At 42.7% G+C, this 18,030-nt stretch overlaps 1 protein-coding gene across 3 annotated transcripts in view; it reads left to right on the forward strand.

Annotated features, from left to right (window-relative positions):
- Positions 1-6,036: 6,036 nt before the first annotated feature.
- myo1d (myosin 1D) overlaps positions 6,037-18,030 on the forward strand; it is a 177,203-nt gene continuing 165,209 nt past the window's right edge. For 2 of the 3 annotated variants that reach the window (XM_062056916.1, XM_062056917.1), the window contains exon 1: positions 6,037-6,458. In XM_062056916.1, coding sequence (XP_061912900.1) covers positions 6,364-6,458 — 95 coding nt within the window. In that variant the 5' untranslated portion in view covers positions 6,037-6,363. The remainder of the gene's footprint in view (positions 6,459-18,030) is intronic. The other variant, XM_062056919.1, reaches the window with a different exon arrangement.

Raw genomic sequence — 18,030 nt, forward strand, 5'->3', positions numbered from 1 at the left:
TTTTATTGTGGTCCATCCCATAATATTAATGTGCCCTGCCACATAATTTTATTGTAGACTGTCACATCATTTTATTGTGGTCCTTCCCATAATATTAATGTGCCCCGCCACATAATTTTATAGTGGCCCATCCCATAATATTAATGTGTTCCGCTACATAATTTTACTGTGGTCCACCCCATAATATTATTGTGCCCCGCCACGTCATCTTATTGTGCCCCGCCACATCATTTTATTGTAGACTGCCACATCATTTTATTATAGACTGCCACATAATTTTATTGTGGTCCATCCCATAATATTAATGTGTTCCGCTACATAATTTTATTGTGGTCCACCCCATAATATTAATGTGCCCCGCCACATCATCTTATTGTGCCCCGCCACATCATTTTATTGTAGACTGCCACATAATTTTATTATAGACTGCCACATAATTTTATTGTGGTCCATCCCATAATATTAATGTGCCCCGCCACATAATTCTATTGTAGACTGCCACATAATTTTATTGTGGTCCATCCCATAATATTTATGTGCCCCGCCACATCATTTTATTGTAGACTGCCACATAATTTTATTATAGACTGCCACATAATTTTATTGTGGTCCATCCCATAATATTAATGTGCCCCGCCACATAATTGTATTGTAGACTGCCACATAATTTTATTGTGGTCCATCCCATAATATTTATGTGCCCCGCCACATAATTGTATTGTAGACTGCCACATAATTGTATTGTAGACTGCCACATAATTTGATTGTGGTCCATCCCATAATATTTATGTGCCCCGCCACATCATTTTATTGTAGACTGCCACATAATTTTATTGTGGTCCATCCCATAATATTTATGTGCCCCACCACATAATTTTATTGCAGACTGCCACATAATTTTACTGTAGTCCATCCCATAATATTAATGTGCCCCGCCACATAATTTTATTGTGGCCCGACACATAATTTTATTGTAGACTGCCACATAATTTTATTGTGGTCCATCCCATAATATTAATGTGTCCCGCCACATCATTTTATAGTGGCCCACCACTTAATTTTATCGTGGTCCATCCCATAATATTAATGTGCCCCGCCACATAATTTTATTGTGAGCCGGCACATAATTTTATTGTAGACTGCCACATAATTTTATTGTGGTCCATCTCATAATATTAATGTGTTCCGCGACATAATTTTATGGTGCCCTGCCACATAATTTTATTGTGGCCCGCCACATCATTTTATTGTAGACTGCCACATAATTTTATTGTGGTCCATCCCATAATATTGTGTTCCGTCACATCATCTTATTGTGGCCCGCCACATAATTTTATTGTAGACTGCCACATAATTTTATTGTGGTCCATCCCATAATATTAATGTGTTCCGCCACATAATTTATTATGGCCCACCACATAATTTTATTGTAGACTGCCACATAATTTTATTGTGGTCCACCCCATAATATTAATGTGCCCCGCAACGTCATCTTATTGTGGCCCGCCACATCATTTTATTGTAGACTGCCACATAATTTTATTGTGGTCCTTCCCATAATATTAATGTGTTCCGTCACATCATCTTATTGTGGCCCGCCACATCATTTTATTGTAGACTGCCACATAATTTTACTATAAACTGCCACATAATTTTATTGTGGTCCATCCCATCATATTAATGTGTTCCGCCACATAATTTTATAATGCCCCGCCACATCATTTTATTGTAGACTTTCACATCATTTTATTGTGGTCCACCCCATAATATTAATGTGTCCCGTCACATCATTTTATTGTGGCCCGCCACATCATTTTATTGTAGACTGCCACATCATTTTTTTGTGGTCCATCCCATAATATAAATGTGTCCCGCCACATCATTTTATTGTGGCCCGCCACATCATTTTTTTGTAGACTGCCTCATCATTTTATTATAGACTGCCACATCATTTTTTTGTGGTCCATCCCATAATATTAAGTCTGCCCCACCACATCATTTTATTGTAGACTGCCAGACAAACATTACAGGGAGACCGAACAGGATCGCTGACGGGTCTGCCAACTTCCGGCGCCCCTTACAAAAAAGGTGAGATACAGGTAAACAATGGGGTGAGGGGGAAAAAAAATTGGTCTAAGCCTGGGCACCTGGAGAGGGGGTCCAGACTGAGGCCAAGGGAAAAACAACTCATAGCCATAGCACACATCCCTCTTACATGTGTGTAAGAGGGAAACATCAAAGGACATTAAAGACATTAAAAGAGCAGAGCTGATGCAACCAGCCACTTCTACATACAGCTATGAATAAAAAGTCAAAGAAACATATACACTGTGGTGGCCTCTGCGGTGTTCCACGCCATCCATCGTCTGCTGGGGTGAGGGGAGCATGGCCAGAGACAGGAGCAGACCCAACAAAGCAACCAAGAGAGCCGACTCCACTCTCGGCCGCCCACTAACTCGGTCAGTGTCCAGTCCGCATGGATGAGCGAGGATGCGTCTAAGGAGACCGAGGTGTCCGATACCTGCTCATTCAGCCAAGACACTGTGAAGCTTGTCCGGGCAACATAAGATGTTGCGGGCCTCACGAAATGCTTCACGGGCCACATACAATTATGCTGTGGGCCACATAAAATGCCGCAATGGGCAACATAAGATAATGCGGCGGGCCACATAAACTGAGGCAGCGGGCCAAATAAAATGAGGTGACGTCAAACAAAAAGATGTGGTGGGCATAAAATGTTGCGGCGGGCAACATAAGATTTTGCGGGCCACACAAAATGCTTCATGGGCCACTTAAAATTATGCTGGGGCCACGTAAAATGACACAACGGGCAACATAAGATGATGCGGTGGGCCACATAAAATGAGGTAGCAAGCCAAATAAAATGAGGTGGAGGTCAAACAAGAAGATGCGGTGGGCAACATAAATAGTAACGGCCCACACAAAATGCTTCACGGGCAACATAAGATGATGCGGCGGGCCACGTAAAAAGATGCGAGCGGCTACATGAAATTAAGCGGCGTGCCACATAAAATAAGGTGGCGGGCCACATAAATGAGGTGATGGTCAAACAAAAAGATGCGGTGGGCCACGTAAAATGTCGTGGTGGGCAACATAAGATGTTGCGGGCCACACAAAATGATGCTGTGGGCCACGTAAAATTACGCAACAGGCAACATGAGATGACGCGGCGGGCCACATAAAATGCTTCACGGGCCACATAAAATTATGCTGTGGGCCACATAAATGACGCAATGGGCAACATAAGATGTTGCGGACCACACAAAATGCTTCACGAGCCACATAAAATTATGCTGTGGGCCACATAAATGATGCAATGAGCAACATAAGATGATTCGGCGGGCAACATAAAATGAGGTGGCGGTCAAACAAAAACATCCGGTGGGCCACATAAAATGTAACGGCCCACACAAAATGCTTCACGGGCAACATAAGATGATGCGTCGGGCCACATAAAAAGATGCGTGCGGCTACATAAAATTAAGCGGCGTGCCACATAAAATAAGGTGGCGGGCCACATAAATGAGGTGATGGTCAAACAAAAAGATGCGGTGGGCCACATAAAATGTCGTGGCGGGCAACATAAGATGTTGCGGGCCACACAAAATGATGCTGTGGGCCACGTAAAATTACGCAACAGGCAACATGAGATGACGCGGCGGGCCACATAAAATGCTTCACGGGCCACATAAAATTATGCTGTGGGCCACATAAAATTACGCAATGGGCAACATAAGATGATGCGGCGGGCCACATAAAATGAGGCAGCGGGCTCATAAAATTACGCAATGGGCAACATAAGATGATGCGGCGGGCCACATAAAATGAGACAGCGGGCCAAATAAAGTGAGGTGGCGGTCAAACAAAAAGATGCGGTGGGCCACATAAAATGTTCTGCGGCAACATAAAATGTAGCGGACCACACAAAATGCTTCACGGGCAACATAAGATGATGCGGCGAGACACATCAAATGAGGTAGCGGTCAAACAAAAAGACGAGGTGGGCCACATAAAATGTTGCGGCGGGCAACATAAAATGAGGTGGCGGGCCAAATAAAAGGAGATGGCGGTCAAACAAAAACATGCGGTGGGCCACATAAAATGTAACGGCCCACACAAAATGCTTCACGGGCAACATAAGATAATGCGGCGGGCCACTTAAAAAGATGCGACCGGCTACATAAAATTAAGCGGCGGGCCTCATAAAATGAGGTGACGGTCAAACAAAAACATGCGGTGGGCCACTAAAATGTTGCGGCGGGCAACATAAGATGTTGCGGGCCACCCAAAAAGCTTCACGGGCCACATAAAATGATGCTGTGGGCCACATAAAATGACGCAATGGGCAACATAAGATGATTCGGTGGGCAACATAAAATGAGGTGGCGGGCCAAATAAAATGAGGTGACGGTCAAACAAAAAGATGCAGTGGGCCACATAAGATGTTGCAGGGGGCAACATAAGATGTTGCGGACCACACAAAATGCTTCACGGGCCACGTAAAATTATGCTGTGGGCCACATAAATGACGCAATGGGCAACATAAGATGTTACGGACCACACAAAATGCTTCACGAGCCACATAAAATTATGCTGTGGGCCACATAAATGATGCAATGAGCAACATAAGATGATTCGGCGGGCCACATAAAATGAGGTGGCGGTCAAACAAAAACATCCGGTGGGCCACATAAAATGTTGCGGCGGGCAACATAAAATGTAACGGCCCACACAAAATGCTTCACGGGCAACATAAGATGATGCGGCGGGCCACATAAAAGATGCGCGCGGCTACATAAAATTAAGCGGCGTGCCACATAAAATAATGTGGCGGGCCACATGAATGAGGTGACGGTCAAACAAAAAGATGCGGTGGGCCATGTAAAATGTCGCGGCGGGCAACATAAGATGTTGCGGACCACACAAAATGATGCTGTGGGCCACATAAAATTACGCAACGGGCAACATGAGATGATGCGGCGGGCCACATAAAATGCTTCACGGGCCACATAAAATTATGCAATGGGCAACATAAGATGATGCGGCGGGCCAGATAAAATTACGCAATGGGTAACATAAAATGAATCGGCGGGCCACTTAATATGAGGCAGCGGCCCACACAAAATGCTTCACGGACAACATAAGATGATGCGACCGACTACATAAAATTAAGCGGCGGCCAAATAAAATGAGGCAGCGGGCCAGATAAAATTACGCAATGGGTAACATAAGATGATGCGGCGGGCAACATAAGATGTTGCGGGCCACCCAAAATTATGCTGTGGGCCACATAAAATTACGCAACGGGCAACATAAGATGACGCGGCGGGCCACATAAAAATTCTTCACGGGCCACATAAAATTATGCTGTGGGCCACATAGAATTACGCAATGGGCAACATAAGATGAAGCGGCGGGCCACGTAAAATGAGGCAGCCCACACAAAATGCTTCACGGACAACATAAGATGATGCGACTGGCTACATAAAATTAAGCGGCGGGCCACATAAAATGAGGTGGCGGGCCAAATAAAATGAGGTGGGCCACATAAAATGAGGAGGCGGGCAACATAAAATGAGGTGGCGGGCCAAATAAAATGAGGTCAAACAAAAAGATACGGTGGGCCACATAAAATGTAGCGTCGGGCAACATAAAATGTAGCGGCCCACACAAAATGCTTCACGGGCAACATAAGATGATGCGGCAGGCCACATAAAAGATGCGACCGGCTACAAAAAATTAAGCGGCGGGCCAAATAAAATGAGGTGACGGTCAAACAAAAAGATGCGGTGGGCCACATGAAAATAAGTTAGCGTTTGAAATAACCAAATGGTATTCCTGCAAAATGAGCGCAAACGTTAGCATGTGCTATATAAAGTTGCATGTTGGTGTAGTAACAAAACAGTCCGGCAGGTGGTGTAGTTGCATCACTTTGCTGAGCCAGGATGTTTCTTTTTTCCTTCAGGTGGGCGTGGTCATATGCTTGTGTTGGAAGTATGAAGACAAAGTAGGCACAGTTTGACTTACAAAGGAGAAAGTTGCTAAAGCTATAAAAACTTTAAAAAATAAAAAATAAACGCCTTCCACTTCCCGACGGGCCGGGGGCGGGGGGCGTGGCTTGAGGTGAGCAAGCCGCGCTCCTATTGGCTGGGAGGCTCCTTCCCCGGGACGAGCGCGAGGAGGGCCAGGACAAGGATGCGATTGTTGTCTCGCGGCACCTCTGAGTGGACGTGGACACGCCCGTGGACACCTCGGAGGAGGGAAAAGGACACTTATCATCGCGCGTGGCGTGGCGGGAAATGAGCGGGAAGTGAGACGACAGCACACCTGTTGGGACTTAGCATGGCCGAACACGAGAGTCCGGACTTCGGCAAGGCAGACTTCGTGCTGCTGGACAATGTGTCCATGGACGAATTCATGGCCAACCTCAAACTCAGGTGAGCTTACTTACTTACTTACTTACTTACTCACTTCCGGTGGCTAACTCGCTTTAAAGGCGGCAGGTGGTTTTATTATTTTTATGTTGTTAATTTTCCGCAACTACGGGCAGGTGTTGCCGTCCTAACGTCAGCTTTTCACCTGATTGTGATGTGACGTCATAGAGGAGCGCACCCGTCCGAGGTTCAAAGGTTTTTGAGTTGCTGCTTTTTTTTCTTTTTTCTTTTTTCTTTTTCTTTTTCTTCTTTTTTTTTTTTTTTATCAAAGCAAGCCAAGTTGCTTTGAGGTAGCCGGGGTCAAAGTTCATGTCATGAGGCCGCCTTTCATCTGTGTTGCGTTCAGTGGCACGGTTGTTGTTGGCGATGATGCGTTCAGTGGTCTTACAAACACTATTGCTAGCAATGCAATAATAATATATGAATAATAAAATAATACTAAATATATATATATATATATATATATATATATATATATATATATATATATATATATATATATATATATATATATATATAATACAATAATTAAAATAATATAGAATAATAACAATTCTAAAAATAATAACAATAATAAAATACTAATAATATATATATATATATATATATATATATATATATATATATATATATATATATATGTATATATATATATATATATATATATATATATATATATATAATAAAATACTTAAAATAATAAATAATTATATATGACAGTAAAATGCACTTTGGACCAATGAGTGAGCTTTAGAGTGTCCGCCCTGAGATGGGTAGGTTGTGAGTTCAAACCCCCTGCAGAGTCATACCAAAGACTATAAAAATGGGACCCATGACCTCCCTGCTTGGCACTCGGCATCAAGGGTTGGAATTGGGGATTAAATCACCAAAAATTATTCCTGGGCGTGGGCACCGCTGCTGCCCACTGCTCCCCTCACCTCCCAGGGTGTGGAACAAGGGGATGGGTCAAACGCAGAGGACAAATTCCACCACACCTAGTGTGTGTGTGAAAATCATTGGTACTTTAACTTTATTGTTTAGCACCTCTCTGTGTACAATGTTTATTTTCCACCCACAATCTGAATGCTTCTGTATATTAAAGTTAAAGTACCAATGATAGTCACACACACTAGGTGTGGTGAAATTTGTCCTCTGCATTTGACCCATCCCCTTGTTCACCTCCTGGGAGGTGAGGGGAGCAGTGGGCAGCAGTGGTGCCGTGCCCGGGAATCATTTTTTGATGATTTAATAGATAGATAGATAGATAGATAGTACTTTGATTCCTTCAGGAGAGTTCCCTCAGGAAAATTAAAATTCCAGCAGCAGTGTACAGAATTGAGATCGAATTTAAAAAAGTAAATAAAGGGGGTATAAATGGAAACAAAATAGAAAAATATTACAATAGAATAAAAACAAAAAGCATCAATGAGAATACAAATATAACAGTAAAATAAGAATATAACAAGAGAAACTAGGCATTAGTGACCATGTTATGAAAACGTATTACACTGTTATTGTTTTGCATCCCCCGTCATTCTAATACCCCCCTCCCTCCCAGAGAGGAGTTGTACAGTCTAATGGCGTGTGGGACAAAGGAGTTTTTTAGTCTATTAGTCCTGCACTTGGGATGAAGCAGTCTAGCACTGAAGAGGCTCCTCTGGCTACTGACAACGGTATGCAAAGGGTGACTGGCATCATCCAGGATGCTCACTAGTTTTTCCACAGTCCTCTTCTCTGCCACCGTCACCAGTGAGTCCAGTTTTAGTCCGATCGTAGAACCGGCCCGCCTGATCAGTTTCTCCAGTCTGGAGCTGTCCTTCTTAGATATACTGCCCCCCCAGCACACTACGATGTAGTACAGAACACTGGCAACCACAGACTGGTAGTACATCCACAATAGTTTTTTACAGACGTTGAAGGAGTGCAGCCTCCTCAGGAAGTACAGCCTGCTCTGTCCTTTCCTGTACAAGTGGTCCGTGTTAACAGTCCAGTCCAGCTTGTTGTCCACCCACACCCCGAGGTACTTGAATGAGTCCACGGTCTGTACCTCGACTCCCTCGATCACAATAGGTTGTGACCTTGGACTTGACCTCCCAAAGTCAATGACCAGCTCCTTGGTCTTTGAAGGGTTGAGCTGCAAGAGGTTCCTGTGGCACCAGACAACAAAGTCCCTCACCAGCCTCCGAAACTCCTCCTCTCTGCCGTCCCTGATGCACCCGACGATGGCTGTGTCATCCGCGTACTTCTGGATGTGACACAGCTCTGAGTTGTAGCAGAAGTCAGCGGTGTACAGGGTGAAGAGAAGAGGGGCCAGCACCGTTCCCTGGGGTGCTCCGATGCTGCTGATCACAGTGTCAGATGTGATGTCCTTCAGTCTGACGTACTGTGGCCTATCGGTGAGGTAGTCTGAAATCCAGGCAGGGATCCACTCGCATTCTGTCCAGCTTGTCCTGGAGTAGGCGGGGCTGGATAGTATTAAAGGCACTCGAGAAGTCCAGGAACAGGATCCTCACAGCGCCATTTCCCTTATCCAAGTGTGAGTGGGCTCGGTGCAGCAGGTAAAGGATAGCATCCTCCACACCAACGCCTGCCTGGTACACAAACTGCAGGCTGTCCTGGGCATGTTGCACCTGTGGTCTGAGGAGGCTGAGAAAGAGCCGCTCCATTGTCTTCATTATATGAGAGGTGAGCGCCACTGGTCTGTAGTCGTTCAACTCACTGGGGAAGTTCTTTTTGGGAACTGGAACGATGCACGACGTCTTCCAGAGGGTGGGCACTCTCCCCAGCTGCAGGCTGAGGTTGAAGATCCGCTGGAGTGGTTCACCCAGTTCTGCAGCACAGGTCTTCAGGAGTCGGGGCACACCTTGTCTGGGCCTGCTGCTTTCCTAGGCTGTAGCTTCCTCAGTTGACCTCTGACCTGGTTTGCAGAGATGACTAATGTCTGCGTAGAGGTGGTGGAGGGGGGTGTTGCCATGGCTGGGGGGGGGGGGGGGGGGTGCGTTGAGGGGAAAGGGGGTGGCTGCGATGGGGAGTGAGGGGTGGAGAGGACACGGGCTGGTTGAACCGGTTGAAGAAGTTATTCATCTCATTGGCCCTCTCTATTGTCCCCCCAACAGCTCTGGTCTTTGCCTTGTGGCCTGTGATGGTTTTCACACCTTCCCAGACCTCCCTCATGTTGTTCTGCTGCAGCTTCTGCTCCAGCTTCTTCCTGTAGCTGTCCTTAGCTTCCCTCACGCGTTGTTTCACCTCCCGCTGTGCTGCTCTCATTGCCTCCCTGTCTCCACTCCTGAAGGCAGCTTTCTTCTTGTTGAGGACAGCTTTAACCTCTTGTGTTACCCAGGGTTTGTTATTAGGGTAGCACCGAACAGTCTTAGCAGGGCAGATCACGTCCACACAGAAGTTGAGGTAATCCGTGAGACAGTGAGTCAGCCCATCAATGTCCTCACCCTGTGGAAGCAGCACGTCCCAGTCTGTGGTGTTGTAGCAGTCCCTGAGGGCATCTTCCATTTCAGGGGACCATCTCCTCACAGAGCAAGTGTTAACAGGCTGCCTTTGGACTAGGGGGGTGTATTTTGGCTGCAAATGGACAAGATTGTGGTCAGACTTCCCTAGTGGGGGGAGGGGTGTGACCTTGTATGCATCCTTGACATTAGCATACAGTAGGTCAATTGTCCTGTTGTTTCTCGTGGGACAATCCACAGCCTGGTAAAAAGCAGCTAACGTTGAGTCCAAAGTAGCATGATTGAAGTCTCCAGAAATGATGAAAAAAGCCTCAGGATGTTTTGTCATAGCCTTGATGTGATGGCGTAATATGTGAATAATAAAATAATTATATATATATATATATATATATATATATATATATATATATATATATATATATATATATATATATATATATAAAATAATAGGGCAGCACGGTGGCACAGGGGTTAGTGCATGTGCCTCACAATACGAAGGTCGTGAGTTCAATCCCGGGCTCGGGATCTTTCTGTGTGGAGTTTGCATGTTCTCCCCGTGACTGCGTGGGTTCCCTCCGGGTACTCCGGCTTCCTCCCACCTCCAAAGACATGCACCTGGGGATAGGTTGATTGGCAACACTAAATTGGCCCTAGTGTGTGAATGTGAGTGTGAATGTTGTCTGTCTGTCTGTGTTGGCCCTGCGATGAGGTGGCGACTTGTCCAGGGTGTACCCCGCCTTCCGCCCGAGTGCAGCTGAGATAGGCTCCAGCACCCCCCGCGACCCCAAAAAAGGGACAAGCGGTAGAAAATGGATGGATGGATGGATGGATGGATATAAAATAATAACAATAATAAAATAATAAATAATAAAATACTAATAAATATGTATAATAAATAATAAAATAATTAAAATAATAAAGAATTATATATGACAGTAAAATGCACTTTGGACCAATGAGTGAGCTTTAGAGTGTCCGCCCTGAGATGGGTAGGTTGTGAGTTCAAACCCCGGCAGAGTCATACCAAAGACTATAAAAATGGGGCCCATTACCTCCCTGCTTGGCACTCAGCATCAAGGGTTGGAATTGGGTGGTTAAATCACCAAAAATGATTCCTGGGCGCGGCACCGCTGCTGCCCACTGCTCCCCTCACCTCCCAGGGTGTGGAACAAGGGGATGGGTCAAATGCAGAGGACACATTTCACCACACCTAGTGTGTGTGTGTGTGTGTGTGTGTGTGTGTGTGTGTGTGTGTGTGTGTGTGTGTGTGTGTGTGTGTGTGTGTGTGTGTGTGTGTGTGTGTGTGTGTGTGTGTGTGTGTGTGTGTGTGTGTGACAATCATTGGTACTTTAACTTTATAGTTTAGCGCCTCTGTGTGTGCAATTTTTACTTTCCACCCACAATCTGAATGCTTCTGTATATTAAAGTTAAAGTACCAATGATTGTCACACACACACACTAGGTGTGATGAAATTTGTCCTCTGCATTTGACCCATCCCCTTGTTCACCCCCTGGGAGGTGAGGGGAGCAGTGGGCAGCAGCGGTGGCTGTGCCAATCAGGGAGGTCATGGGTCCCATTTTTATAGTCTTTGGTATGACTCTGATACTAACTACTAGGCCACTGAGTAGGTTATATGTATATAGTCTAATATTTAAACAACACATTCAGAACATTTGTTCTCAGGACTGGACTGTGCACTTTACCTCCTTTTGCACTATTTTTCTGTCTTTCCTTCCTATGTTTTGCATATTTGTAGACTGTCGCACTGATACTGGAGTTGCTTTTAATCTTATTGTACTTGTGTATAGTGACAATAAAAGGCATTCTGTTCTATTCTATTTATCAGTAGAAATGTAATCACTCTGGGTGTGTTTTATTCTGCTAACATGCTGAAGTATTACTGTGTGGAATGAGGACATGCAGGTATTACAGTAGTACTTCCAGTTTATGTAGCACAGCGTTCCATATGGAGGTTAATGTGTGTCGTTTATTAACAAAGCTCTTTTTTTTAAGGCTGGTTTCATGGAATTAGATTTTTTTTACATCACATGCTGACAATTTCCTTGATTAAAAATGTGTGTTTAAAAACTGAGTTGGTTAAAAAAAATTCAACATTTTAAAATTAATTATTTAAAAATGTACACTGTAAAAAAATGTAGTGCATAAATATATTAGTTGCTTCAAAATTCAAGACTCACTTTCAGTAAATTAAGGCTGAAGCATTAAATCCTCTCTGATAACCAGCCGATGAAGTGAATATTTTTTTACATTTAATTTTTTTTGCACTTACATTTTATATGCTGAATATTTCTAAACTGACTTTTTATGCACTGAATTTTTTATACTCTTAATTTTTTCATCCTAGTCACTGCCGTTGTGTCCTTGGGCAAGACACTTCACCTACCTGCTCCCAGTGCCACCCACACTGGTGTAAATGTTACTTAGATATTGGGCTTCACAATGTAAAAGCGCTTAGAGTCACTAGAGAAAAGCGCTATATAAATATAATTCACTTTACTTCACTTCACTAGTGTGTGAATGTGAGTGTGAATGTTGTCTGTCTATCTGTGTTGGCCCTGCGATGAGGTGGCGACTTGTCCAGGGTGTACCCCGCCTTCCGCCCGAAGCAGCTGAGATAGGCTCCAGCACCCCCGCAACCCCGAACGGGACAAGCTGTAGAAAATGGATGAATGGATGGATGGATTTTTATACACTGAATACACTAAAAATACACTAAACTGTCTTTTTCTGCACTGAATTGTTTACATAATTTTTTTGTACACTGAATTTTTTATTTTTGCTCAAAATTTTTTAGAGATCATTTTTATACACCAAATTTTTGGGGTGGCTGAATTTTCTTGGACTTAATATTTACACACTCAATATTTCTGCTCTGAATTTTTTACATAGAATTTTTTATAAACTTAATTTTTTCAGATTACATCTTTATACACTGAATATTTCTGCACTGATTTTTTTTTACTTTTAATTTTTATACACTGATTTTTTTTATTTTTGCTCTAAATTTTACTTAATATTTATACACTGAATATTTCTGCCCTGAATTTTTTACATTGAATTGTTTTTCACAGAATTTTTTATACACTTAATTTTTTCAGACTGAATATTTATACACTGAATATTTCTAAACTGACCCTTTCTGCAGATAATTTTTATACACCAAATTTTTGGGGAGCTGAATATTTTTTTACTTAATTTTTACACACTGAATATTTCTGAACTTACTTTTTTCTCCACTGAATTTATTTACATTGAATTTTTTTTGCACCAAATTTTTTCAGACTGAATTTTTATACGCTGAATATTTCTAAACTGACTTTTTATGCACTGAATTTTTTATACTCTTAAGTTTTTCAGATTACATATTTATACACTCAAAATTTATAAACTGTCTTATTCTGCACTGATTTTTTACATGTAATTTTTATACACTAAATGTTTTTATTTTTGCACATTTTTTTAAAGATAATTTTTATACACCAACTTTTTGGGGTGGCTGAATTTTTTTGGACCTAATATTTATACAGTGAATATATCTGCACTGAATTTTTTATGCACTACATTTTTTCAGACTGAATTTTTATACACTTAATATTTCTAAACTGACTTTTTCTGCACTGATTTTTTTCACATTGAAATTTCATTAAATTGATTGAATGATTTAATTTTCATTGAAATCACTTAATTTTTTGTTTTGAACAATTTATTTTAAATAATTTTTATACACCAAATTTTTGGGGGGCTGAATATTTTTTAACTTAATTTTTATTCACTGAATATTTCTGAACTGACTTTCTCCACTGAATTTTTTTTACATAGATTTTTTTTTCTTGCACTGAATTCTTTTAACATAATTTTTATACACATTGTTTTGCACTGAATTTTAAAACACTGCATTTTGCCAAATTTGACACCTTTTTAAACACATTTTTCCCACAATTTTTACTCAATGAAATTGTCAGAATAATTTTATGTTAAAAAATAAATAAATCTGTTCACAAAATTCAAATAAAAAAATTTCAGCTACATAAATGCAGTGTCAAAAAAAAAAGCTTTGGTAATTAAGGCACAAATTAACCTCCATATGGCTCTTTTAAAGTACCCAAATTGAAATGTAAAGATTTCTGGGTAAAATGATGCAGCTTTTAGAGAGTATGAAGTGTTTAAGAGTATAGTAAGTGTTTATTAGTGTGTGGCTTATTAAATTAAAACTCATAGATAAATGGTATCCCTACTTTGTGGACATTTGGCGGAAGCTAACCTCCGTGACAAACTGGGGGATTCATTCCAAAAGGTCCGACAAAGACCGAATACATTTTTTCTCAGTTGAAATCAATCCAATTAATTTGTTCCAGACAGTTAAAAATTTGAAAAAAGAATACATTTGATAGACAATAATGATCGTTTTACATGCTTTCTTATGTCACATCGAGGAGTTCTTTTATTGCAGCGTGTTTAAAATGGCATCTGAAATCAAAACACATTTTTGAGGCAGCTGCTAGCAAGAAAGCTACTAGCACATGAAGAACACGCAGTGGACGTCAAAGAAAGCTGACACGGCAAAAATTTGTTTTTGTCCCTTACACTATTTAACGTCCAAAAATAATGAATGGAGACAAGTAAAACACTAGTGCCAGGCGGAAAATGGCCGCTCAGAATGACTTTTTTCCCTTTAGACCGCCCTCAAGATCATGGATTGGCTGCCTTCTTGCCAACAAAAAAATGATTGACAGCAGCTGAAAACTGTATCACGATATAAGTGTTTTATATCGGCCGATAGCGATAATTATTAATATTTTTGTGACCTATGGAAAATAAGGAGCAAGCAAAAAATATAATTTATGTGAAATATAACTTCCTCTGGTTATAATCCCTCAGCTATCAAGGCACAAAGGAAATGACAACACAAGCATGGAAAACACTCAATGTACACAAAATGGTAAAATCACATTGAAGATTTAACAATAATCTCTTAAAATTAAGGTGCAAAAATAAGGAATATGTAAGAAATGCTTCATAAAGTGTAATAATAGAGCAAAGTTTGAAAATGTAAACATAGAAAAACCTGAGAAGAACTATTTTCTGCAGGTTTAGTGGCTGGAAGTTATAGCTGTGCTCTAAAAGGTGAGCGCGGCTAAGGTGGTGTGGTGTTAGCGGTCTTGCCTTGCATCATTTACAGACCACATTGGTCTGACTACGGTCCCTTTGGAAACATCCAAAAACTGACTTTTCCTCTTTAACTGCATGCAAATAATCAACCCAACTTGATAGTTGATACTGTCACCTGATTGGCTGTTAGCATGTCCCTCCCACTGATCAGTGATCACTTCCTGCGTTACTAGAGAGCGAGTGCCTTTGTTCATGCAACCAACCTTGCTTCCAAACTTCTGCTTTAGTAAATGTTTTATCAAATGCATAAAATGACGCAAGCGGCCACATAAAACAATGTTGTGGGCCATATAAATAGAAACGACGGGCCATGTTAAAAGACTTGGCAGCCCACATAAAAAGGCACAGCGGCCACATAAAAAGATGTGGCGGGCCACATGAATAGAAGTGTCAGGCCACATAAAAAGATGCGATGGCCATATAAGATGATGTGGCAGGCCACCTCAAATGACGCGGCGGGCCATGTGAAATGACGCAGCGGCCACATAAAATGATGTAACAGGCTACATAAAAGTATGCAGCGAGTCACTTAAAATGAGACGGTGGTCACTTAAAAAGATGCGGCAGACCATGTAAAATGATGCATCAGCCACACAAAAAGATGTGGCAGGCGACATAAAAGGGTTTGCGGTGGGCAACATTAAAATGATGCAATGTGCTACATTTAAATGATGCAGCGAGCCACTTACAATGAGGTGACAGGCCACATAAAATGATGCAATGGGCTACATAAAAGGATGCAGCAATTCACATAAAATGCGGCAGCGGGCCACATAAAAGGAATCGGCGGGCCGCTTAAAAAGAGGCGGCGATTCACATAAAATGAGGCAGTGGGCCACGTAAAATGAGTCGGCGGGCCACATGAAAAGATGCGGCAATTCACATGAAATGAGGCAGCGGCCCCACATAAAATGGATCTGCGGGCCACATAAAATGAGGCAGCGGGCCACGTAAAAAGACGCAGTAATTCACATAAAATGAGGCAGCGGGCCACGTTAAAAGATTCGACGAGTCAAGTAAAAAGAGGCGTCAATTCAGATAAAATGAGGCGGCGGGGAACGTAAAATGATGCAGCGGGCCACATAGAATGAGGTAGCAGGGTAGCAGGCCACGTAAAATGAGGCAGCAGGCCACATAAAATGAGGCAGCAGGCCTCTTAAAAAGATGGGGCAGACCATGTAAAATGATGCATCAGCCACACAAAAAGATGTGGCAGGCGACATAAAAGGGTTTGCGGTGGGCAACATTAAAATGATGCAATGTGCTACATTTAAATGATGCAGCGAGCCACTTACAATGAGGTGACAGGCCACATAAAATGATGCAATGGGCTACATAAAAGGATGCAGTAATTCACATAAAATGAGGCAGCAGGCCACATAAAATGAGGCAGCAGGCCACATAAAATGAGGCAGCAGGCCTCTTAAAAAGAGGCGGCGATTCACATAAAATGAGGCAGCAGGCCACATAAAATTATTGGCGGGCCACGTAAAAGGAATCGGCGATTCACATAAAATGAGACAACGAGCCATGTAAAATTATGCAGCGGGCGACATTAAAAGATGTGGTGAGTCATGTAAAAAGGGGCAGCGGGCCACTTAAAAAGATGTGGCGATTCACATAAAATGAGGCAGCAGGCCACATAAAATGAGGAAGCGGCCCACGTAAAATGAACCGGCGGGCCACATAAAATTAATCCGGCGGGCCACATAAAAAGATTTGGCGATTCACATAAAATGAGGCAGCGGGCCACATAAAATTATGCGGCGGGCCACATTAAAAGATGTGGCGAGTCATGTAAAAAGAGGCAGCGGGCCACTTAAAAAGATGCGGCGATTCACATAAAACGAAGCACTGGGCCACATAAAATTAAACGCTGGGCCTCATAAAGGGATGCGGCGATTCACATAAAATGAGGCAGCAGGCCACATAAAATGAATTGGCGATTCACATAAAATGAATCGGCGGGCCACTTTAAAATATGCGGCGAGTCACGTAAAAAGAGGTGTCGATTCAGATAAAATGAGGCGGCCGGCCACATAAAATGAAGAGGCGGGCTACATAGAATGAGATAGCAGGCCACATAAAATGATTTGGCGGGCCACATAAAATGTCGCTGACATGGATGACATGTCCATCCCAAACAGCGGTGGGGTACATGGTGGTGACTGCGTGTTAGAAGTAGCTTGTGTTGCTAGCAGCAAAGATGCTAACATGACAGTTCATGCGTTGGTGTTCCTCTGGGCGTGCACAGTCAGCAGATTGTGTGCACGTTGTTATTAGTGGAGGCCGCGTCTTTCTTTCCCGCAGTTCTACGGCGGACCAGGAGGAGTCCTGAGAGACCCAGCTTGTCGCTAGAATGTTAGCACTGGACAATCTGGACAGGAAGTGGAGTCTGAGTCAGGCCAAAAAGCTCCATTTGCAGACTGCAGCCTGTACAAAAAAAGGGCGCACTCCTCTGGGACGCACGCTAAATGTCCTCCTGGCCCCGATTGGCCGCCGCCACCGAATGTCTTTATAAGGCAGCTTCCTGCAGAGCCGCTCTGGCAAATAATTACAGGCGCGACTGTTTGTTTTAGTCTGGCAGGAAGTCCTGGGAAGGGGGCGGTGCTTGCAGTGTCTGGCACAAATAAGCTCCTGCAGCAACCTCCAGCGTCTCCACAGCATTCTCTCACTCCAATCAGGCCCTTGAAATGCTTTGACCTTTCACCTGCAGGACTTATATTAAACAGGTTTCCTCCCCTCCATGTTGCTTTTTTATGTTTCATGGTTTCCTCCACCATATTCATCCGAGTGGTCATGTGACACATGCAGGATGGGGCGGGGCTTTTTTTTATACAATAAAAACACAATCAGGCCAATTATTTGTATCGCTTTTATTGTCTTTTGCACGGATGGACTTTCTTCTCTCTTCTGATTGGCT

The sequence above is a fragment of the Entelurus aequoreus genome, linkage group LG08 (assembly GCF_033978785.1).
Source record: "Entelurus aequoreus isolate RoL-2023_Sb linkage group LG08, RoL_Eaeq_v1.1, whole genome shotgun sequence".
In the NCBI taxonomy this organism is placed as follows: Eukaryota; Metazoa; Chordata; class Actinopteri; order Syngnathiformes; family Syngnathidae; genus Entelurus; species Entelurus aequoreus.